The sequence below is a fragment of the Oryctolagus cuniculus genome, chromosome 1, assembly GCF_964237555.1.
Source record: "Oryctolagus cuniculus chromosome 1, mOryCun1.1, whole genome shotgun sequence".
In the NCBI taxonomy this organism is placed as follows: Eukaryota; Metazoa; Chordata; class Mammalia; order Lagomorpha; family Leporidae; genus Oryctolagus; species Oryctolagus cuniculus.
The window spans coordinates 65,286,637-65,310,323 of record NC_091432.1 but is presented as its reverse complement, the minus strand read 5'-3'; the positions used below and the strand labels follow the sequence as shown (position 1 = coordinate 65,310,323).

General features: G+C 54.8%; 2 protein-coding genes across 13 annotated transcripts in view; both read left to right on the top strand.

The window, feature by feature from the left end:
- C2CD3 (C2 domain containing 3 centriole elongation regulator) overlaps nt 1-7,696 on the top strand; it is a 122,697-nt gene extending 115,001 nt beyond the window's left edge. For 9 of the 12 annotated variants that reach the window (XM_070075257.1, XM_051822310.2, XM_070075259.1 and 6 more), the window contains one exon: nt 1,076-1,591. In XM_070075257.1, coding sequence (XP_069931358.1) covers nt 1,076-1,420 — 345 coding nt within the window. In that variant the 3' untranslated portion in view covers nt 1,421-1,591. Of the gene's footprint in view, nt 1-1,075; nt 1,592-6,038; nt 6,194-6,976 lie in introns of those variants that run through there. The other 3 variants (XM_002708510.5, XM_070075269.1, XR_011389150.1) reach the window with 2 other exon arrangements.
- Nucleotides 7,697-11,470: 3,774 nt separating this feature from the next.
- On the top strand, nt 11,471-21,976 carry UCP3 (uncoupling protein 3). Its single transcript, XM_008264096.4, has 7 exons — nt 11,471-11,618; nt 15,541-15,761; nt 16,120-16,330; nt 16,532-16,732; nt 17,678-17,779; nt 19,260-19,440; nt 20,380-21,976. The coding sequence occupies exons 2-7, from the start codon at nt 15,636-15,638 to the stop codon at nt 20,492-20,494; spliced, it is 936 nt and encodes a 311-aa protein (XP_008262318.3). The 5' UTR covers nt 11,471-11,618; nt 15,541-15,635; the 3' UTR covers nt 20,495-21,976.
- Nucleotides 21,977-23,687: the final 1,711 nt, after the last annotated feature.

Below are 23,687 nucleotides of genomic sequence, written 5' to 3'. Positions count from 1 at the left end.
AAATAAATCTTTTAAAAAATAAATAAATGTTTGGCTGATAATAAAATCTATCACAAAAAAAAAAAAATGCCAGAACTGCCACAACCTTTCCGAAAGGCCATTATAACCTTACATAAAACAACTTCTGCAAGGACACCTGTCCAGCAACTGTTAATTCACCCCTGGACAGATGTCACCCTGGTTATTAACCCTTGAACAAATTTGTTGTTAATCCTTGTGGCCAAAAGTAATTTACATAATTCTCATTTTGCCTTTAAATGTGTGTGTGTGTTTTTAATAAATTTTTTAAGATTTATTTTTATTTATTTGAAAGACAGTTACAGAGAGAGGTAGAGAGAGAGAGAGGTCTTCCAAATGCTGGTTCACTCCCCAGATGGCTGCAATGGCCAGAGCTGCCAATCTGAAGCCAGGAGCCAGGAGCTTCCTCTGGGTCTCCCTCGCAGATGCAGGGGCCCAAGGACTTGGGCCATCTTCTACTGCTATCCCAGGCCATAGCAGAGAGCTGGATCAGAAGAGGAGCAGCCGGGACTAGAACTGGCACCCATATGAGATGCCGGCACTTCAGAACAGGGTGTTAACCCACTGTGCCACAGCGCCAGCCCCATTTTTTTTTTTTTAATAAGCTCAGGAAAGTTTTATTAAATAAAAATTTTGCATGGTTGATTTTTCCCCAGTCTATTCTGGCATGCTTCTAATGAAAGAATCACCTGGATGGGTGATAGGCATTGTGCACATCCTGCAGCATTTCCCTCACAGCCCTGATTCCGCGTTGTTATCACTGTAGTGATGGCCCCCAGTTTGGGCCAACGCAGTGTCACACTCTGTGTCTGATTCCTTCAAAGCCAGGCAGTCGGTGATGAGGAGGACCAGTTTCACAGTGCCTGCCTGATTGCGTTCAGAGTCTGCTCGCACCCCTACATGCACTTTCCACTTTTTTTTTTTTTGGCCAGGTAGAGTTAGACAGTGAGAGAGACAGAGAGAGAGTTATAGACAGTGAGAGAGAGACAGAAAGGTCTTCCTTCCGTTGATTCACTCCACTATTTTTTTTTAAGATTTATTTATTTTTATTTGAAAGGTAAAGTTACAGAGAGGCGGAGGCAGAGAGGAAGGGGCCTTCCATCCGCTGGTTTACTCTCCAGATGGCTGCAACGGCCAGAGCTGCACCAATCTGAAGCCAGGAGCCAGGAGCTTCCTCCAGGTCCCCCACGTGGGTGCAGGGGCCCAAACACTTGGGCCATCTTCTACTGCTTTCCCAGGCCATAGCAGAGAGCTGGATCAGAAGTGCAGCAGCCTGGACTCAAACTGGCGCCCATATGGGATGCCAGAGCTGAAGGCAGAGGCTTTACCTGCTACGCCACAGCACCGGCCCCACTTTCCACTCTGCGTAACCAGCTGGGGCCTAGAGTTGATGGACTCCTGAGACTTTTTTGTCATCTTTGCAGCCACCTTCCTGCCTTAAGTGGTTTGGTGGGCTGTATTACAAGTCTTTTACGCCTCCCCTTAAAATACACCCAGGGTTTCCATGGCATTCATGTTCCACATTACATACTCCCTGCTTATTCCCAAATAAACATCATTATTCTTTAGAGTCTCTCTGTCTCTCTTACTTAGTTTGTCACTAGCAAGTAGACACTAAAAATGAAGATAAAATTACTTAAAAGAACTCAATTAAAAAAAAAAAAACTGAAATAGTGACCAGAGGATATCAGAACTTTAATTGGCTTCCTTATGGTTTATTTTAGATTTGATTGATTTAATTGTAGGTTTTATTTGGGCAGAGGCACCATAATCTCAGAGCATAGGGTCTCTGAAGGTCTTAAAAGTGTCCTGACATTGCAGAATTTAAGACAAAAACAGTGATCTTCATGTTTACCCACATACTCACCGTCTCCGGCGCGCTTCCTCCCTTCTTCACACCCGGATTTCTGTTTGGCACCATTTCCCGTCAGCCTCAAGAACTTCCTTCAGAATTGTACATGGTGTGGACCAACTGGTAACTGATTCTCTGAGTTATCTGAAAATATCTTTTGCCTCTGGTTTTTAAAGATATTTTTCTCACCAGCTATATACAAGTAGAATTCGAATTTGAAATTTTTGATAATTTTTTCTTTTGACATTTTAGAAATGTCACCCCACGGCCTTCTGTCTCCCGTTGTTTCTGAGAAGTGCACATCGTTTTTATTAGTGTTGCCCTGAACATAACCTGCTGCCTTATCTTTGGTTTTCATCAGTTTGACTGCAGTGTTTATCGATGTGGAGGCAGAGGGATGGGAGAGGGGAGGGGGAGGGGATATAGGGCCAATCAACAGGATTAGCCATGTTTCAGTTCTTGGGTGCGGTTGTGGCTTTACACGTGTTCATTTTTATTCTTCATAACTTACCTGTGTTATAATACAGATTCGTTGGTATGTTACACAATAACATCACAAAATCATATGTAATTAAAATTTGGAGAAGGATTGGATGGTGACAAGAGGGTGACACCAACTCCCTCCCCAACTTTGCTGTGAAGATGAAGTAGAGAAATAGAAGCGTGGCTGGCGCGGATCAGGGAGTGGCTGGTTTTGAGGGGTGGGGAGGAGCACATAGTTTCCTGTATGCTGATGTGATGACCCCCCGGAGAAAGGGACAAGGGGAGGTTGCAGGAGAGGGGCGAGCGTAGAAAGAGCAGTCCCCCGCTTGGAGACGGCCTGGGGTCCAGAGCACATGAAGAGCCGTGGCCTTTCGAGAGGCCAGAAACCACTCTGACTGCAGCACAAAGGAAGACAGAGATGAGTGCCAGCGCAGCTAGGATTAGAGTTGGGGGCAGGGGGCGGCTTCCCCATCTGATGGGCGCTTCCCAACACCTCGGGCACATTGAGTAGCTCAGAGTGCAAGGGAGGGAGAGCAGGGAAGGAGCGCTGTTCTGTGGGTGAGGACGTCACCCTTTCCGCCTCCTCCTAACGCCAACCTCAGCCTTGAAGACTGAAAGGGAGCATTTTGAGAGGATGCTGCACTGAGACAGACAGGAAGAAAAGAAGCAACCTGTCATCTGGGCCTGGCCCCTGTGTGCCTGCCCCATGTGCCTGGCAGGTCCTTACCGTGACGTGGGCACCGTCTTGTTCCTTTCCTGCCCATGTTTCTCTGCCTGCATCACAGACAAGCCCCTGCATTAGCCACAGGCATGGGGCCAGATGCTGTTAGTCATGAGGAGTGAGCGTAGGAGGCAGGAAGCAGGAGACAGGGCCAGGCATGAGTGAAAGCCCTCGGTGGTCTCGCCTCCACGTAGCCGGGCCACGGCCTTGTAGACATCACTAGGGACTGAAGGGCTCCAGGCCACCTGGGAGCTGAGAGTCAGCACACACCTGGTGCTTTATGCTGGCTCTGCCGCTGCATCTCCGAGCTCCAGCAGTGTCTCTCTGCTCTCTGGGAAGGCGACACAGACTTCATTTGTGGCTGTTCACCCCTCTTTCCCTCCGTCAGGCAGAACCATGCAGTGATCAGGAACATGGCCTCTGGATCCAGACAGCCCAGGTTTCAAGTTCAGCTTTGTCGTTTTACTACCTGTGTAACCTGGGACAAGTTACCTAAGTTTTCTTTACCTGAAAAATGGGCACAACATTAGCAGTACCTGCCTCCTAGGATTGGCTGTGGAAAACTAAGTAAGATATGGCAGTTCTTGGCACCCAGCAAGGACTCTGTGAGTGTTAACTGTTGTTCTGTTTATTCCCATCATTATCAAGATGCATTCCCTCTTCTGCTGTTAGCATTTTAATGTGTGTAGAAGGGACAGAGGTACTTGAGGGACAGAGATGCTAAGAGATGGGACATGATCAAAAGCTTAGAGCCAGAAGCGGTGTGCTGGGAAGTCAGGCCCTACAGGGCAGCCTGAGAGGTGTGGAGGGCAGTTCCAGGCCGGAGCAGTTGGCCATTTGGTCAGCTCAGGCCAGCGTTAAAGGTGCAGGAGTGGGAGAGCCCTGGTCCCAGAAGCCCATGGCCTCCTGACTTACAGCCTTGGGGCTACTTCTTTTATCCTCAAAGCCCAAAGAAGTTTTCTGTCCTTTGACTGCCCTTCCGCGATCCCAAAGACATCTCAGAGATGCCCAAAACTGCTAGAGACCCAGCCTCCCACAGTCACCAGTTGGATCAGTAGGGAGCTGAGATACCATGCTGAGCCGGGGGCCCGGGCCTGGGGCTGAGCCGCCCCTCTTGGAGCAGAAGGCAAGGTCCTGACCTACTGCCTCGTCTCTGTGAGCCACCAAGTCCCTAGCCCTCTGCAGAACCAAGAGGAGACCTCAAGGTGAAAAGGTTTCTGATATAGGCAACACTTTGGGAGGAGTTAGGTGACTAGACCGAGAGTGTACAGGAGTCAGGGAAAAGACCAGCATTGCCTGGTGCCCATGCTGGCCCTGACCATAGGTTGGCAGCTGCCTAGCCAGGAAGGGCCCATGGGCCTAGGCTCCAGTTACCAGAGCACTTTGAGGCCAAAGCCTAGGAAGGGCCAGGAGCTCTTCCAGGAATGTAACTTTAGCCCTTCCCTCGGAACTCTGGACTCCCAGCCCTCTCCTTGACAGGGCCTTGCTCTAGTCAGGCCCTTGGTTGTGCAGATGAGGCCTGGTAAGAGGCCTCCTCGCAAGGAGAGCTGGGAGGAAGGGTAGGGAGGCAACAGGTGGCAGTGACGCTCGGACCGAGTACTGAGGGTGAGAGCGCCCCAGCGCGGGGCGGGGTGGGGAGAGTTGCCTCTCCAGGTGGGGCCTCTGATCCCTGTCTTGTCCCCACTTACACTGCTCCTAGCTCAGCTGCTGAGTTTGCTGCTGTCTTTAGCACCAGGAAAGTCCTAGTCCCCGCCTTAGGAGATGACTGTGGGAGGCAGCTCGGGGAGGGCAGCCGGCCAAGGAGGTGAAGGGTGAACCAGGCGGACAGCTCTGCTGAGCCCTGCTCAGTCTAGGGAGCAGCAGTGCACTGGCAAGCCCGCCCCCACCCCCAGCCCCAGGCAGCTGTCTGCTTTGTTTTTAGTCTCTGGGAAGTTTTGCTTCTAGCTCCTCAGGCGGTGTGTATGTCACTTGAGACCTGCTCTGGGAAAACAACACTTCAGCCCTAATCCCAGGCCAGAGGCGGGAGGTGCTGGGCCCAGTTCTGCTCAGGACCTTTTGGACCCAGCACTGTGCGCATGGGAGGGGCCTGGGGGAATCTGAGAACAGCCCCCAGCTTCATTCTGCTAGTGCCCCTGGCCAGACCCGCGGTAGCGTCTGAATTGTATTTGAGCGTCACAAGGAGGAGACTAGGTAGGCAGACCAAACAAACGGCCTCAGCGCCCGTTGGCAGGGAAGACACTGAGACCCAGAAAGACAAAGAGCCTTGGCCTTGAGCGAGTGAACCAGCTGGGGCCAGTTCTCACCCCCAGTGAAAGCCCCAGGGATGCTGCAAAGCAGGGGAAGTGGGGACACCTGGACCCACCACCCGCTGGGAGCCTGTGGCCTGTTCAAGGGGATCTGTGTGGGGCCTAGGGTGGAGGGGCTCCACCCATTGACTGCTCTAGCAGCTTCCACACTTGTATCTTGGACCTGGCCCAGTTGTGGTCACCTGCATTGGTCCCAGCACAGGCCCTGCAGGAGCACCCAGGCAGGAAGGAAGGGCAACACTGGTGTCTCCTGGCCTGAGGCATTATGGGAACTGGAGCTTCCCACATTTTGGAAGGGAGAACTGCAGACCCCAGCAAAGGGTAAGTTCTCTTCCCTTTGAGCCCCAGCCTGACTAGAAGACAGGGAGATGCATCTTGTGGTCCCTGCCGCAGGCTGACTGCTGAGAGCATGCCCGGGTGGCGTGTGCTCCGTGGCATTTAGGATTCTCTGTCGGCAGGGGCCCTCAAGATTGCCCCTCTTCCTGGGTGGGGAGCTGAGGCCGAGGCAGGGTAGCAGGGACGCCTGGCTCCCTCCCTCACCTCATTCTGGCTGCCGCTCCAGTTCTCTGGGTAGATCCCCCTGCCACCCAGAGCTTAACTCTGAGCCCTAAAGGTCAGGTGCTGAGTTCTCTTCGTTTCTATCTCCCTCACACGGTAGGCGTTGGAAATCTGTAGCTGGGAGGAATGAAGGAAAGAAGGGGCTGGTGAATTTTGCTGAGCCTGGGAGTAACTACCTGCACCTCAGTTTTCCATTAGCAGAGCTGCAGGGGCCAGGAGATTGTCCCAACCTCCAGGGTCTCCACCACACCCATGGTGAGTGCCCAGGGGGTGGTGCCGCGCTCCCCATGCCCCAGCAGCGTGCAGACGCATCAGCGTGTGGGAATTCGGGGCCAGGGAATAAGTTCCCCCAGTGCAGGCTGGGAATTCAGCGGTCTTCCCGCACTGGCCGCACTCATCTCCTTTCAGTACTGCCCCTTCCCCTCCCAGGCCTCCCCCTCTGTATAGCTGCAAGCTCCTTCATGAGGGAGCCTGGCACTGTATAGGCAAAAAATTAAAAGTGTTTAAAGATGGGGCAAATGGGAGTTGAGAGAATCGTGACCCGTCACCTCAAAGGCAGAATTTGTGAGCCCAAGACCGGGAGAGTTTGGTAGCAGGGCAGTGGGTCTCACATCCCCTGAACACTCCAGGAACTGCAGGGGCCCCGAGGAGAGAGTGCTGTTCACCAGCATCCTCTACCAGGAGCTGGACACGGTCCCAGCTGGGACACACGCGACCCAACTCAGGGACAATGACTTGTCTGGAGTCAGGAAGGGACGAGGCCTCACCCCATACTGCATTCTGGCAGCGACGGCCCCGCCCGCAGAGGGACAAGCAGTCTGCGCGGCCGCTCACGCCCTGGGCTATACCTGGGAGAATGATGTACACACCGGAACTACAGAGTCCATCAGGGTTAAGCAGGATGTGGTGTGTTGAGTGCCGCGTGAGCCAGTTGCTCTACACAAGTATTAGCACCAGGACCCCCAGATGAGAGGGCCAAGGCCAGCCCTGTTGATGCCTCCGCCTCAGTACTGATGGAGCCGACTTCTTCCTCTGCAGGACAAGAGTGAAGCCGCCAGAGGAGCCCTTTCCAGAAGGCCTTGTCGCCCCAGGCCCAGCTCACTTCCTCCCAGCCTGCCCGAGGAGGAGACACGCAGGATCGCTCGGATCTTTTCTTCCCAGTGCTCCCACAAGGACTCCTAAGGCCCTCCCTCGGCCTCAGCCAGCTCTGGTTCCTTCAGGCCTGGGAAGGCCCTCAAACCGCCACCAGCCCAGTCCGTGGGTGCCTTGAGACCCATTCCCAGACTGCACCTGCCGGGACTCCGGCTTCTTCCTCCTACAGTGAGGCAGTGGTTCTGGCGCTCACGGGGCCTACCCATCTTTTGACCAAGGGACCCTGGCAGGCGTCTTTGCAGCCAAGAACCTCCTGCCAGCATCCCTGACTCAGTGGGCTGCTGACCTGAGCCCACCCCCTGCCTCAACAGGACTGGGCCCTCGGTGCCTTAAAGGTTGGGAGGGGCTGTGGATCGTGTGCTTCATGCCTGCCGAGGGAATCCTGGAGCTGCCTCCAGCTCACTTGCTTGGGGATAAGGGGGCTTTGCAGATTGAAACTGTACGCCATGTTGAATGAGTGGGAGAGGAGGGGAGACCGCCGCCTCCAGGCCTTTGTATGTGATTGTCTGAAATTCTAACCATGCTTTTAACTTATTATTTTTTTTACTTAGCTTTGAAGGTCACTGTTCCTGCCTTTGTTTGAATAAAATTCTATTAGTGTTTGTACTCTGTGCATGTTTCCTGGGTTGGCCGTTGGAACGGGGGTGCTAGGAATCCACTTGAGCTCTGACTGCTGGAGAGAAAGCTGGACAATCACACAGCCCCCCAGAAGCCCAGCTGCTGGAACAGGGGCCAGCGCCCACGAAATCTCAGAGGCCCCCAGGGGTCAGGTCGGCCCAGATTAGAACGACCCCCGTAGTTCCTTTTCTGGTGCTCGAAACCTGTCAGCATCGTGGGCCGGGGCCCTCAGGACCCAGCTTGTCTCTGGGGTGGTGGCTCTGGCTCAGCCACGCGGACCCCAACTGCTTGAGCAGCTGCTGGAGACAAGCCCTGTGGGGAGGCCAGGAGGGGGACGCGGGTGTGTGGCGTGCAGCGGCTGGGCCAGGGGTTGCAGAGGCACTGACAAAAGGGCGTGCTTTTCATCCCCAAGCGGTGCCACTGCACTCGGGCCTCAGAGCAGCCTCTCACCTGGGCGGTCCCTTGCCCCTCTTACAGTGAAACTGAGGCTCCAGGAAGCGTGAAGTGTTTGGCCTGTGTCTGTGCAGCTGGGCCGTGGTCCCCAGAGATGTAAGGCTGCTGCAGTCAGTGATCAAAACAGCGCAGGCCGGAGGTGCTCTGAATTCAGGGAACCCCTGGGGGAACGATCAGGGCCACTTCAAACAGTCAGGGAGGGCTTCCTAGAAGAGGCCTGCCTTGGGTGGGCCCGGAGAGCTGGCCAGGTTGTGGACAGCTATAGGGGGGAGCAGGAGGGCGCCCTGGGCCACACGCAGCTAGGGATGGAGAAGAGAGCGGCCACTGTTGATAACCCAGCTGTGTCCCCAGGGTTGTGGCCGAGATCAAGTAAGACATTTGTGAAAGTGCTTTTCCTGCACTTGGCACCCGGTGGCAGCTTAGGAAATGTCAGCCCCACCCACGCTGCTGGAGCAAACCAGTGGAGAGACAGAAGCCACAGAACTCCGTGCAGAGTGATGCAGGAACCTCGCGGAGGGGGCGGGTGCCCTTCACCCGCTTGTTGCCCTGCGTCTATTTGCCTCAGCTCCTAGGCTTCAGGCTGCCAGCCCACGCCCTCCCCAGCCAGCTCAGAGCTTTCAAGGCCACGGGCTCCACCTCCCATGGGGCTCAAGGAACCTATAGAAGGGCAGTCAAGAGGCCCACGCCTGAGGGGTGAAGCTCAGAGGAAGAACATTCCTTCCAAACCCTGCTCCAGCTCCTGTAAATAACCTGTTGGGTGTCACGGATAAGGTCACGGGAGGACACGGGCTGCACCTAGCCCAGGCTGAGGGCTGCGTCTGATGACCCAGGCACACTAAGGGTCTGAAATCCCCTGCCCACGCTGGGGAAGAGTGTGTTACTGACCAGGACCGTACCCCAGCCTGCAGCATGGACTAAGGTTATCAGGAAGGCACTTGTTCCCAAACCACCCAGTTTCTCCCCACTTCCGGCTGAGCACTCCCTCCACAGAGACCTAGGCTGCTGCTCACCCAGAAGGCTACTTGCATCCCAGCCCCTAAAAGCCGGGTCTGGCCCTGCCCTCAAGCGGCTCCCAGGTCCAAGCAAACTTAGCCCCTGCCCTTCCAGGTTTCTCCAGGGCCTTGTTTGGATTCCAACAGTTTATCCCTCCCTTGCAAGCTCCCTGCAATTCCCCCCACCACCTCCAGGCTAGTATTTGCAGCTGGACCTCAGAATCCACCTGCTGAGCTCCCCTAACCTCAGCAGCCCTAGCAGCTATGAGCCTGGCATCAGTAACACAGCAAGGACAGGACGTGGTCCAAGGAAGGGGACAGGTACAGCCCAAGCTACACACTAGAGCACCTGGGTTTCTGACCACTCGCCCTGTGACCATGGCTCCGGACCCAATTCCGGACATGGCCTCTACCTAATCCTCTGCCCCACCCAGCTAACTCCCTTTGCTTCCCTCCCTTCTCACCTCCCCTCCCGCTCCTCTCCTGGGTCGCCCGAGTCCCAGGGACCCTCAGTGTGTGGATGGAGCCCGTGGTTACCGTGGCAGGAATATTTCCCGGCTTGCCCCAGCCTCTTCTGGTCCCAGCAGCATGCGTGCTGCAGCTCAGCGTCAGCTGGGGCCCTGCCGCCTGTCAGCTGTGTGACCTGGAAAGTCATGGCCCTCATTGAGACTTCCCTTCCCCCCTGTAAAACAAGCATTACATTTTTTTTTTTTTTTTTTTTTTGCCAGGCAGAGTTAGTGAGAAAGAGACAGTGAGAAGAGACAGAGAGAAAGGTCTTCCTTCCGTTGGTTCACTCCCCTAGTGGCCATACTTCCTCCCGGTCTCCCATGCGAGTGCAGGGACCCAAGCACTTGGGCCATCCTCCGCTGCCCTCCCAGGCCACAGGCCACAGCAGAGAGCTGGACTGGAAGAGGAGCAACCAGGACAGAATCCGGCGCCCCAACCGGGACTAGAACCCGGGGTGCCAGCGCCACAGGCGGAGGATTAGCCAAGTGAGCCACGGCGCTGGCCACAAGCATTACAATTACATGGTCATCAGCAGTAAAAAGGGATGAGTACTGATGCATGGTACAACGTGCGTGAGATGGAAAACGCTGCTCTGCTAAGGGGAGGAGGCCAGTCACAGAGAGCACCTGCTGGGTGATGCTGCTCATGGGAAATGGTCAAAACGGGCAAATCTCAGGGCCGGCGCTGTGGTGCAGCTGGTTAAACCATGGCCTCAGTTGCCGGTATCCCATGTGAGCGCCAGTCCAAATCCTGGCTTCCTCCACTTTGGATCCAGCTCCCTGGTCATGCACCTAGGAAAACAGTAGGCCCCTGTTTGTGTGTGATAGACCCAAAAGAAGCTCCTGGCTCCTTGCTTCCGTGTGGCCCAGCCCCAGCCATTATGGCCAATTAAGAATTGAACCAGTCGATGAAGACCGACCTCTCTCTCTCTTCCCCATCCCTCTCTCTCTCTAACTCTGCCTTTCAAATAAATAAAGTAAAAACTCAAAAGAATGGGCAAATCTCTAGAGGCAAGAGGGAGATTCACAGTCCCCTTGGGCCGGGAGGTGGCGCCCTGGAGCTTTGGGGAGTGATGAAGACGCTGTAAAATAGATGGTGCTGTTGGCTGTAGGAGTCGAATAGAACTAAAACCCATTTGAATTTGAACACTTTAAACAGATGACTTGTCCTGCATGTAAATTACATCTCAGTAAATCTGTTTCTTGAGATCATTTAAGAGCCAGTATTGTGGCTAAGCCACTGTCAGAGTGTCTGGTTCAAGTCCTGGCTGCTCCACTTCTGATCCAGCTTCCTGCTAATGAACCTGGGAAGGCAGCAGATTGGGGAGGCCAAGATGGAGTTCTTGGCTTCTGCCTTTGGTCCAGACCTGACTGTTGTAGCCACTGGGGCAGTGAACCAGCCAATGGAAGATCCCCCCACCACCACTCTATCTCTCCCCCTTCTGACACTCTGCCTTTCAAATAAATAAACCTTTAAAAACAGTTCAGATCCTGACAGGGTTGTGAATGTATAGAACATAGCTAGCGCCTAGTGGGCATGGAGACATGACAGCTGTCATCCTTTCTGTTAGGAAGAGGCCCAGCAGAGCCCCGCCCAGCTGGTGTGGGAGGTCTGACCTTTGGCCTCAGAGGTGACAGGTCTACCCCACCCGCCCCCCCCAGCACAGAGGCAGCGCCCCTCTCACAGCCTCAGGGCCCCAGGTCCAGGGAACTGGAGCAGATGTGGATGTCACTTCCCTGTCCCCACCAGCCTGCCTCTTGTCAAGTGATCAGACTGTCACTCAGCTTCTCCGGGGTACGGTTTCAGGTCAGCTGGCCGATAAAGCCCGGTGCCAAGCTGGAGGCGGCAGAGGCAACAGTGCATGGCAAGGAGGGCTGTCCACCGGCTCCCCGCTGCCCACTACGGGGATGGAGCCCTAGGCAGCCACCGTGCTGCCCCTGCCCTGGCGAGGCTCACAGGTAAGACCCCTTCTCCAGCCCCACCCCTGCCGTCCTCACCCTCCCCTCTCCCTTCTCCCTGTTCCCCCTCTCGTTGGAGGCTGACAACAGCCAAGGCCGTGGGGAACCGCCTGCCACAGCAGATCTGTCTAAGGCTCAGCCCAGCCCCCCCACCCCAGGCAGGTACTAGGGCAGGCCGGGGTCTTAGACTCCCCTCAGGCTGCCCTTGCTGGGGGTTGCAATTTCCCCAGAGACAGGAAATGGCCCAGAAGCTCTAGAGCAGGAAGCCCTCCCCCGTGGAAGGTCCCAAGACCCCTTTCCTGAGTGGGATGGCAGGATGGTGCTGGGAGGTTCACGGAGCTGTGGTCACCGCCCAGGCTACCTCCTTGGGGTGGCGGGCAGTGGGAGGGACTGTGGTCTTGGGCCGATGTCTCTTGAGTAGGGAACTTGTGAGTCATGCAGGCTCCCCCTGGCTCAGGCTGTCTGGGGCTAAGGGCTGCGGGTCCACTGCAAACAAGCAGCTGGGGGCAGCCCGAGCTCTTCAAAATGTCGATGACCCTTTGGGCAGTGGCACAGGCCCAAGGGCAGGTGCCACACAGACATGGGCACCAACCTCAGCTCTGTCGCTCAGCCGCATGACTAGCTGGAGCCCCCGAAGCCTCAGGTTCCCTGTTTATGAACGAGACAGTAGTAGCAAGCACCACGCGGTAGCAGATTCTAAAGGGATTGAATCAGCACGTGTTCTGTAAAGCACTGGCTGTGCGGACCACAGCACCCCATCCCTCCAGTACCCCAACAAAGCTACGGGGAAGAGGACACCATGCTTCACTTCCTCCAAGCACCAAGGGCAAGGGTCCACTGGTGCTGGAGTTCCCAAGCCTCGATCCAGGAGGTGGGAGGGAAGGGAGAAGGAGTTTGGGGAGCGCTGGCCAAGGCAGCCCCTACCGTGCCCACCACTGTGGCTTCCCCTTCTCCCCCAGCTTGACAAGTGAGAGTGCTGCAGCCCTCCTCCTAGGCCGGGGCTTTTACCCTGAGCCTGTGCCCCTTCGCCATGGGTAGCCCAGGACTGCCCTAGAACAGGAGGCAGCCGTACCCCTGGCCACTGCTTTATTTTTTTGGTTTTTAAGATTTATTTCATTTATTTGAAAGAGTTACAGAGAAGGAAAGACAAAGGCAGAGGCAGAGAGAAAAAGAGATCTTCCATTCTTTGGTTCATTCCCCCCAAAAGGCTGCAGTGGCCAGGGCTGGGCCAGGCTGGAGCCAGGAGCCAGGAGCCAGGAACTTCATCCGGGGCTCCCACAGGGGTGCAGGGGCCCAGGCACTTGGGCCATCTTAAGCTGCTTTCCTAGGTGCATTAGCAGGGAGATGGATTGGAAGCAGAGCCACCGGGTCTCAAACCAACGCCCGTAGGGATGCCAGCATTGCAGGCAGCAGCTGTACCTGCCCCGGCCACTGCTATTGACCAAGTTCAGGCTTCAACACACCTCTTGCTGGCACTGACAATGTCCTTGCTGGTGTCTGAGTTTCCCATCTCCCCCTCCCAGTGCAACCTGGGCACCTGCACCAGCACGCTGTAAACACAGGCCTGCCAGCCTCACCCCCTCCTTAGAAACCCCCATCCACTACCTGGGTCACCTGACCCCGGCATTCAAGGCCCTCTGCCACAGACCCCTGCGGTCATCTCTGATCTCATTTCCCATTTCCCCACGTCAGCAAGTGGGGCTCTGGTCCTCCCTGGCCCCTCTGCCTGCCTGAGCCAGGCTTCACAGAGAAGCAGAATAAGTGGGCCCTGCCCCTGTCTGAGCTGTTGCCCTCGGTGAGCTACTCCCACAAGAAGGTGCAGGGGCAGAGGTGGCTGGGGGCAAGGCGGGTCAGAAGGGAAGACCAGCCAGGTGGGAGGCCCCTGGGCCAGGGGGGAGCAGAGGCTTCCCCGGCAGGCAGACCTGACCTCAACAGGAGGCACAGCCGGGGAGAGCTCCCTGCTGGGCCCGGCACAGCACGAACATTCGGTATACCAGGGCCTGGCTGCAGTTTGCAACTCAGGAAGTGCAGCGAAGGTGCCTAGCCTGTAGGGGTCTTCTATTAGAGTCTGGGTGGCCCCCACACAGAAGTTCAGGGAGGGACACTGCTGCCCCCATCAAAAGACAGGGCCTCCCAACTGAGAGAGCCACAGCCCCACCCTCATGATGCCTGGGCCTGAGCTGCCCAGCTCACTTCACAGGCACACTGGCAAGGGAAATGCCACAGCCTGGGGCAGAGACGCTACCGAGATGTGGGCCTGGGGAAAGTCAGCTGCTCCCGCACATACCACCCGGGGCATTCCAGCCACCGCCAGGGGAGCCAGGGCCTCCCTGCTGGGAAGGAGCCCAGCTACCTGGCAGCGCACTTATGTAGGGCAAAGGGCAGCGGGCGGCAGCAGGGGGAGGGCAGCCTGGGGAAGCCATGCACACTCTGCGGTCTGGGACAGTTCTGGGACTAGCGCTGGCCCCATGGCTGAGGACACCAATGTGTCAGGACCTCAGTGCACCATGCGGGGGGGGGGGGGGGGGAGTTGGGTCCCAGGGGGCATCAGCACGAGCACCTGATGTGCACAAGTCCGGGTTGTAGGGACACGGGGCTGCCCTTCACCGTGTGCCAACTTCCCGGTGGTGACCACACTAAACCGAGAGCCTCACCTGTCAAATGCTCCAGGCTAACCAGCAGTCAGGTGAGGGCTGGCAGGAGAGCACGCTCCTTTATGTGTGTGTGTGTGTGTGTGCGTGCACGCACATGCTGTATACTTGTGGCCTATGTGTGCTCTAACGGGACAAGGGGAGAAAGCACATCGCCTTGACCCCAAGACTGGTCCTCCGAAGTGTGAGCAGCTCATCCTCTTCAGCAGCCTTGGAGCTGTGAGGAGAGAATGGCAGGTGCAGGTGCCGGTGTGGAACCAGGCAGATCAGCAGACACAGCCCCAGGCGTTGGTGGGCGGAGTCAACACAGGCCCAGGCTCCCTCCTTCCTCCAGGGGCAGACCCCCAGCCCCTGCGTGCTGCAGGGTTTAAAGAGGTCTTTGGTCACAGAGAGGGAATCCCACACTGTGGGGGAGTGGGGAAGGTGGGAGGTGTATCCTAATTCAGATGGCATCTCCAAGTTCAAGTTGCAGCTCTGCTTCCAATTCCAACTTCCTGCTTATGTGCTGGGAGACAGCAGGGGATGGCTCAAGTCCTTGGGTTCCTGCCACCCATGTGGGAGACCTGGTTGCAGTTACTGGCTCTGGCTTGGGCTTGGCCCAGCCCTAATCGTTGTGCCTGTTTGGGGAGTGAACTTTCTCTCTATCAAATAAATTTTTTTAAAAAATTTTAAAGTATATTCAGGGGTCCGGCGCTGTGGTACGGCAGGTTAAAACCCCAGTCTATAGCACTGGCATCCTATATGGGTGCTGGTTCGTGTCCCGGCTGCTCCACCTTCACTCCAACTCCCTGCTGATAGGAAAGATGGCCTTCTCTTCTCTCTGTCTCTACCTCTCTCTCTAACTCTGACTTTCAAATAAATATAATAAACCTTTAAAAAGAAAGTATATTCAGCCAGCCTTGAAAAAAAGAAAAGCCTTCACCCAAGGTGAACAGCAGCTGAGCTGTCACGAGCAGGGGTTTTCATTCCAGTGGGGAGAAGAGTCTGAAGGCAGGAGGCCGGCCCAGCTCCGGGAGCAGCGAGAGCAGGGAGGGCCTCTGCCGGGACGCTGGGGGGCAGGCTGTGTGTGTGGTCAGAACCAGGCCTCGGCGCGCTCATCCTGCGAGGACACCAGCAGCACCCCTGCCTACATCGCGGTACAGGCTGGGAAAGCGGCCTGTTGTACTAGGCCAACTTCACACAGGCCAGCCTGTGGCCATAGCCTGTCCAGGTGCCTGGGAGGGAGGTGGGTGGCTCGGGCTCCATGCACCTGCCCGGTCTGTCTCCTGCAGCCTCTCCCTGCACAGACGCCCTGGGCTGCCGAGCAGCCTCTCTCCTCACACCCCACCAGGCCCTGGGGGCACAGGGCGACTGAAGACCTGGGACCATGGTGGGACTGAAGCCCTCAGACGTGCCCCCCACAACAACCGTGAAGTTCCTGGGGGCGGGCACCGCGGCCTGCTTTGCTGACCTCCTCACCTTTCCGCTGGACACCGCCAAGGTCCGCCTGCAGGTAGGTCTCCTTCGGCCAAGGGTCATTGTTCCCAGCAAAGAAGAGGCTACTTCCCTACCGCGGCAGCACCGGGGCGCCCCATCCCCACCCCACCCCGCTGCCCTCTCCCCCTCCAACAAGAACTATCACAGACAGCCCCCCCATGGTGTGATGTGTCCTGGCCTTCCTGGCTTACTCTGCTTTGTAAATTGCCTAGTGCAAGGGCAAGGCGAGAGGCTAACTAGGTGACCTTGGACGAGCCACTAACCTGTATGAAATGGCAGCACTGCGGTGGCCAGGCCCCAGGCAGCGCCCGGCCCGGCGCACCCAGCCCGTGGCCGCTGGCTGCCAAGTCCTCACCTGTGTGGCCGTCTCTCAGATCCAGGGAGAGAACTCAGCGGCCCTGGCGGCTCAGAGCGTGCGGTACCGCGGCGTGCTGGGCACCATCCTGACCATGGTGCGCACCGAAGGCCCGCGCAGCCCCTACAACGGGCTGGTGGCCGGCCTGCAGCGCCAGATGAGCTTTGCCTCCATCCGCATCGGCCTCTACGACTCCGTCAAACAGTTCTACACCCCCAAGGGGGCGGACCGTGAGTGCCGGGGGCCCGGGACACCAGGACAGTGGGCAGAGGCAGAACCTGGGGTGTGGGGTCAGGGGACCACACAGGGCGGATCAGACCTCGAGGCAAGGCCGGCGGGGGCAGTGGGAACCTGCTCAGGGACCAGCGCCGCCGGGCCGAGAGCAGCGAGGCCCCGGCCCACACGCGCTGCGCCTGCTCCTTCCCCTCCAGACTCGAGCGTAGTTATCCGGATTCTGGCGGGCTGCACCACGGGAGCCATGGCGGTGACTTGTGCCCAGCCCACGGACGTGGTGAAGGTCCGATTCCAGGCTAGCGTGCAGCTTGGGCCTCGCAGCGACAGGAAATACAGCGGGACTATGGATGCCTACAGAACCATCGCCAGGGAGGAAGGCGTCAGGGGCCTGTGGAAAGGTAGGCCTGGGCTCCCAGACGGACCTTAGGGCTGGGACAGGGGCCGGGCAAGGGGGCGGGGCCTCCCGGGCGCCTGTGTATTGCAGGGCTTCAGAAAGAACATCCCTGCCCAAGTAACTCCCTGGCCTCCACGGTGCCTCCGCCCTGTGCAGGCCGTGGGGAGGAAGGGGAAGGCGATGGGCAAAAATAGGACCCTTTCTGCACTCGGGCTGGCAGCTGTGCCAGGTGTCCTGCCAGAGCCGGGAGAGGCCAGGCAGCCCTCATAGGCTGGGCCTCAAAGGCGGAGCCGGCTCTGGGGTGTGAGGTTGGGAGGAAAGCGCCTCCACCCAGGGCGGGGAGGAAACCAGGGGGCACCCACAGAGAACCGCTGTGAGGACTGGGGTGCCGGACATGCAGAGGCAGGAAGGGACTTCCTGGGGAGCAAAGACTCGAGGGTTCTCTACGCCACTGCCCGGTGGCCACCAGATGGCTCCCACATGGGGACCGAGTACTTACAGGAGGAGCAGGGGCCCAGGGAAGTTTAAGGGCAGATGCCTGGGTCCTGGCCCTGGCGGCGCACTTGCTTGCTAGGTCTCCGCCCAGAGCCTTCCTCTGGGACCCCATCCTTCCGGGCCCTGCCAGCACCGTATTCTGTCACTGTCCCCTGAGCCCAGCCTCCCTCTTCCAAACATGACATCCTGTTTCTGGTGGCAGCCATGTCTCAGGGAGGCGGATTTTAATTTTGAGAGCTATTGCAGATTATCCTCCAAAATGTGGCCCACCCAACACAGCAGGCCCTCTGCGTGCTCTCTCGCTGTGGAGGACGTGGGTCATCCAGACTTGCTGACCCTGGAGAGCAGATGTGGGACCTGCTCAGTTGGGGGCACTACCTGCCCCTCGCCGGGAGCTGTGGCCTCGTCCACTGCCCCTCTGCCCTACTCACCACCCCTGCCACCTTCCTAACAGGAACTTTGCCCAACATCACGAGGAACGCCATTGTCAACTGTGCCGAGATGGTGACCTATGACATCATCAAGGAGAAGCTGCTGGATTCACACCTGTTCACAGGTGAGGCCCAGAGCTCCAGGCAGACTGTCCTTACTGGGCAGAGTGGGCAACACCCAGAGACAGGGGCGCTTTAGCAGGAGTGGAAATGCATGTGGTACAGTGTTGTGATGTGCTGCCGGAGCCCAGCTCCATCAGGTCCAGGGGTTCCCGAAGGTGTAGGAGACATCCGCGCAGGGAGGAATGAGAGACGCGCTCACAGCAAGGCTGATGACCTGGCTCTGATGAGAGAGAGCCAGACTTTATTTTTATACCCTAAGTTATACCCACTGTTCATTTTACACATTCTTTACTGATCTCATAAATTTTGCAAATGTCCATTCATAAATGATCCTTACAGAGTTAATGATTCTTTTTTACAATAACAGGCTGTTTCCCATCCACTTCAAACCATTGATCTCCTATTACATGTAACCCCCTCCCTAATCCCGATTTCCATAGCCATGTAACAATTTCTTTGATTTTAAAGATTTACTTGATATTTGAGATACAATAGAACAGACTCAAAATGATGCTAAATTATATAATAATCGATTACAAAAAACAGTGGTTATTTTGCAAAGAATTGGAACATCTACTTCTAATTTTATAACAATTGATTACAATTACGTTTTAGTTTAACTTTACTAGTAAGCATTAACACCCTGCTCAAACAAACCCATTCATTACACATGTCCTTTCCATACCCTTCACTACTACTTAACTTTAGTAGCTCATTTAGGACTCACTGATTTCAGTAATTACTTTATGTTCTTTCCACCAGGCTGCACAAACTAAGGTATTTACCACTGTTTGTGTTTCTCTCAGCCACTTAAGTTGTTAGCCCTTATTTACAAGTCATTAGTCTATAATAAAACATACCCTCTAGTGAATTATAGCAGGAGACTGAAGACCTTCCCCAAGGACCTCTTATCCCTACATCAGGTCTAACTGCATACCACACACCCAACAGTTTGGGTTCCCTCTAGGTTTTTATTGCAGATAACTGACGCATCAGAAGGGGTTGAATTACTCTAGGAGGATCAAGTCCATCCAACAGCTCAACCTCAGTGAGGTCATTTGGAGCAGAGGTCATTTCTCACAGATTTCCAAGAATACAGAGATCATCAGCAAGATCACCAGGAAACACTGGCTTTCTTGTATCAGTAAATCTAAAACCACCAAGAGGACCGCAGCTTGTCCTTCTCCCACGGTGACCTTGGCCTCTTCAGTGATAGGTAGTAAAGAAACCTGGGCTGGACGGCCAGGGAGCTGGGCTCTGATCCAGCACCACTTCTCCTTGTACCTTGACTCCCAGCTCTGGGACGCCCTGTTCTACCTTTCCAAGCGCTCTCGGCCCTGGGCACCGTGAGAGGGAGAACGCTGTCCTCACTCTCAGGAGTGGAAGGTTGAGCTGGGGACACAGGATGAGCACGCGCGGAACCGAGGACGTGTCCCGTGTTCCTCCATGACGTGTCGTACTTCCCTTCCCTTCCCTTGGCAGACAACTTCCCCTGCCACTTTGTCTCTGCCTTTGGAGCCGGCTTCTGCGCCACAGTGGTGGCCTCACCAGTGGACGTGGTGAAGACTCGGTATATGAACTCCCCTCCAGGCCAGTACCTCAGCCCCCTGGACTGCATGCTGAAGATGGTGGCTCAGGAGGGCCCCACGGCCTTCTACAAGGGGTAAGCCTCCTCCTCCTCCCGAGTCCAACTCTCCCTGCTTTCCTTGCGTGCCCCCGTGTCTGGGCACGCTGAGGTGAACAGTTCTACTGCAGTGCCACCAAGGAGAAGCACAAAGAACCACGCGAGTGAAAAGGGAATAGGTGGACCAAGGCTGCTTTGGAGAGTTAGGGAAGCCTTACCAAGGAAAGGGAACCTAGGGACAGGGACTGCCTCCCTCCAGGCTTCTTGAGCAGGGGAGGAGAGAAAGAGGTTAGCGCTCCTGACTCTCTTTCCCAACTTCCGCCCACAACTGTGGGTCACAGCCTGATGGCCACTGAGGCGCCTCCCTCAGGATCTCAGTGTTCTGCCCACTTTCCTGTCTGTGCCTCCGGGGTAACCCCACCCTCTGCATGCAGTGTCTGCCCCTCGCCCTGCGCATGCTCAAATCTTGCCCCTCCTTTAAGACACTTCATACGCCACCGCCTCCCCAACACCTGCATATAAATTTCCCCTCCTCCCTGTGAACCTCACCATTTGGCACCATTTTTTAGATGCATTTATTTATTTTCTTTTGAAAGAGTACAGAGAGAGGGAGAGACAAAGAGAGAGATCTTCCGTCTGCTGGTCCACTCCACAGGTGGCCACCAACTAGCTGTGGGCCCGTCTCTAAAACACACACAGACCACCTGGCAACAGTCAGCGACCCTATATAATCCTGTGAGAATTAACCACCTGGCACAGCAACCTGACTCAGAATGAGTTCATCTTCTCTCCTTCCCCGATCCCAACTTCTTCCTGAATCCCCTCAGAAGAGCGGAGAGAGACCGAGTGGATTTCAGGAAATGCTGGTGACTGGCAGTGCAGATACCTTGGCACTCACTCTGGGTACCAGGGCGGGAGAGGGACAAAAGCATTCTCTTGTGGTCTCTTTCTTAATGTTTGGGTTGTTTTTCTCATCAGATTCACACCCTCCTTTTTGCGTTTGGGATCCTGGAATGTGATGATGTTCGTAAGCTATGAACAGCTGAAGAGGGCCTTGATGAAAGTCCCTGTGCTACGGGAACCTCCGTTTTGAACGAGCCCCAGGCGGCCACTTGGTACTTAACAACTTGTACGGAGCCAGTCAAGAATGGAACAAAGCAGTGGATCTAGGGGCAGGGACCCCAGTGCAAACACTGTTTACAGAACTGTTCAAGAGGTAGAAGTAGAAGGGGGAAGGGTACTGATCTTCAGTGCTTTTCTTAAGAACACCTTTATTTGGCACTGACAAGATGGAGAATAAATTATATTAATTTTTGAAACTCATTAGATTGGATGCCTAACATTTAGGCAGAAGAAGATAAACCAAAACAGATCCATTTGGATACAATGGAAGTTTGCAAACCTGTGTACCCTGGACAATCTAAGAGATGATGGATTACAGAGAAGGAAGACTGCTGGGACAGGAGTAGCCCACAATTCAGTTGAAAATCAGCCACAAAGTCTAGATGCCAACACAGAGCTGTGACTGCAGCCGTGACCATCGCATATGGAGCACCTGTCTGTGTAATGTATTTATCAAGTAGAATCATTGGGATTCTAGGAAATGTGGGAAAACCTTGAACTTGTGCCAAAGAAGCCCCACTGTGTCTGTGTGAGGCTGAGGCTTGTAAAGATTCTCCGAGGACATTGAAGAATCAAGGTGGCAGCCTCAGCCTCCTGTCTTGTGAACTGGGACTAATAATACCTCCCCCCACTGCCTCCCAGGGTGCTCTGAAGATTGCATGGGAAGCTGGGCGTGAAAGCACTTTAAAGCAAAACACCAGTTAAGATAAGATGCCGGCATCCTACATCAGAGTTAGTGGGTTCAATCCCCAGCTCTACCTGATGACTCCAGCTTCCTGCTAATGCAGACCCTGGGAGGCAGTGATGATGGATCAAGTATTTGGGTCCTGCCACCCATGTGAGAGACCTGGATTAAGTTCCTGGCTCCCAGCTTCAGCCTGCGCAGTCTTGACCATTTGGGCATTTGTGGAGGGGAGTGAAATAGCTGATGGGAGCTCTCTGTATCTCAAAAGAAAAAAAAATCAAAATCTCTGTGTGAATATAAATGAGGGTACTTCAAGAAGCACCATGGAAAAGTGGATTTAAAATATAAATTTATTTTGGTGCAAAAAATTTTGAAATATATGCATAGCTTTTTCATAATACGCATTTTTCATGAACTTTGTGAAGTGCCCACGTGTAAGGACAAAGCCTTGGGACACATTTTGTCAGGACAGAGGGAAATTGCCAGCAAAGATGTTTTGGAAAGACACAGATGCCTAGAGGTGACACCAAAGGAAATAGGGCCGTGGAGGGCTGGGGAGAACAGCAGATGATGGCGGGAAGTTGCGGGAGCCCACCCCCATGCAGCCCCTGCTCCCTGGCTCAATCGTGAGATACCTTGAAGGGTTGTGGGGCTTGGGGAGAAAGTGGTGGGTGCCCGGCTGAGTGCCTGGGGTAGCAGGACTCAGGTTTTCTGGAAAATGACGATGACTCAATAAAGGAAGTCACACCTCAGGTGTGGGATTGAAAACAGCTGTTTCTCGGCCTTCTCTTTCTGGGACAGAATTTTCCTTTGTCACCCCAGGCCTCCTGTTTGCCAGGGCTGGGCCGGGTCTGGTCCCCCAGGCCTGCCCTTCCTGCTGCCCTCTCTCTCATCCTCCCTTCGACTGCAGGTTTTTGGAGCTCCAATTCCTCCTCCTGCAAAAGGCAGACCTGAACCAGGTCACCTTCACCCAAGCAGAGGACTGCACGTGATGCCGCTTGACTCCCAGGATGCCAGGGTCTTTTCCTTCTGCTGCTTTTGCAGCACGATGTGGCTCTGATGACACAGCTCAGTTAAACCTCAACTCCACACTTACTGGCACCCTAACCGCGGAGGCTCCTTGCCCCTTTCTGTCCTACAGAGAAGTGGGCATGACAACCCCTCCTCCACAGGCTCATCGCCAGGGCTGCACCACACCCAGCGCACCAGAACACCCACTCACCTTCAGCACTTTCCCCAGTTCAAGTGACCCCCCTGATGTTAGCTACATACTCAGATTGGAGAGTTCAAAGCAAATGGGCAAACAAAAAGATTATTTTGATTTAATGTCTGGGTTGGCTTCTGAATAAAACTTGCATTTTAAAATTTCTCCTTTGACTTGACCAATGTGGGCACATCACTCTCAATCTCCTGCTCTCAGTGTGTGAGCTCCGAGGGGCCAGGAACTGAGTCTGCCATGAATTTCTACACAAACCTGAACACTCCACCCTGCTGGAGGGTACCATTCAGAGAGGGAGGAATAAATTCTTGTACAAGGTGTATTGATTGGAACAGGAGCCTAGGAACCTCTGAGTCCAGCCTTCTGGAGAAGAGAAAGCAAGATTGGTGGGAGGTCTTCTGAGGCTTCGGGACAAAATACGAGATCCCATTCCCTACTTCTTCAAGGCAAAATGATGATGACTCAATAAAGGAATTCACAAGATAATCTAAGATTCTTGGGGCCAGCACTATGGCATAGGGGATAAAGCTGCCACTTGTGGCACCAGCATCTATATAGGTGCCCACTGGAGTCCTGGCTGCTCCTCTTCAGATCCAGCTCCCTGCTAATGCGCCTGGGAGAGCAGTGGAAGACAGCCCAAGTGCTTGGGTCCCTGCATCCATATGGGAGACCTGGATGATGCTCCTAACTTAGACCTGACCTAGCCCTGGCTGTTGTGGTCATTCGGGAAGTGAACCAGGGTATGGAAGATTCTCTCTCTCTCTCTCTCTCTCTCTCTCTCTCTCTCTTTTCCCTTCTCTATGAATCTCTGCCTTTCAAATAAATAAATAAATCCTAAAAAAAAAAAAAAGCCACCTGTTTTGCAATGTTCTGAGATGAATAAGACCAGCGCTGTTTTTAAGGCACTCATTGGGGCGGAGGATGGTGGGGCAGGAAATAGAAATCACAAACCACTGTTTACCAAACAAGGTGATAAAAGCTATAAATAGAAATATGGACAAATTGCCTGAGAGTAGGTACAAAGATGAGGGACACTTGATTTGGGGACCAGAAATTTCCCTAGAGCAAGACACCTAAAGGACAAATAGGAATTATCCAGGCAGAGGAAGGGGGGTGAAGGTCATTCCAGGCAGAGGGAATGCCTTGTGCATGGCTTGAGCAAAAGCCCAGAAACAAGACAAGGTTGCATTCAAGGAATTGCCAGCCGTCAGAATAGTTGAGTTGTAGACTTATAGGGAAGTAATGAGAAAGATGGAGAAT

What these genes read in the sequence shown, in the direction of transcription:
- UCP3 (XM_008264096.4), top strand. Translation starts at nt 15,636, where the DNA reads ATGGTGGGACTGAAGCCCTCAGACGTGCCCCCCACAACAACCGTGAAG. An exon ending in CGTCAGGGGCCTGTGGAAAG is followed by an intron (nt 16,733 to 17,677) that starts GTAGGCCTGGGC and finishes CCTTCCTAACAG; the next exon opens with GAACTTTGCCCAACATCACG. An exon ending in GGATTCACACCTGTTCACAG is followed by an intron (nt 17,780 to 19,259) that starts GTGAGGCCCAGA and finishes TTCCCTTGGCAG; the next exon opens with ACAACTTCCCCTGCCACTTT.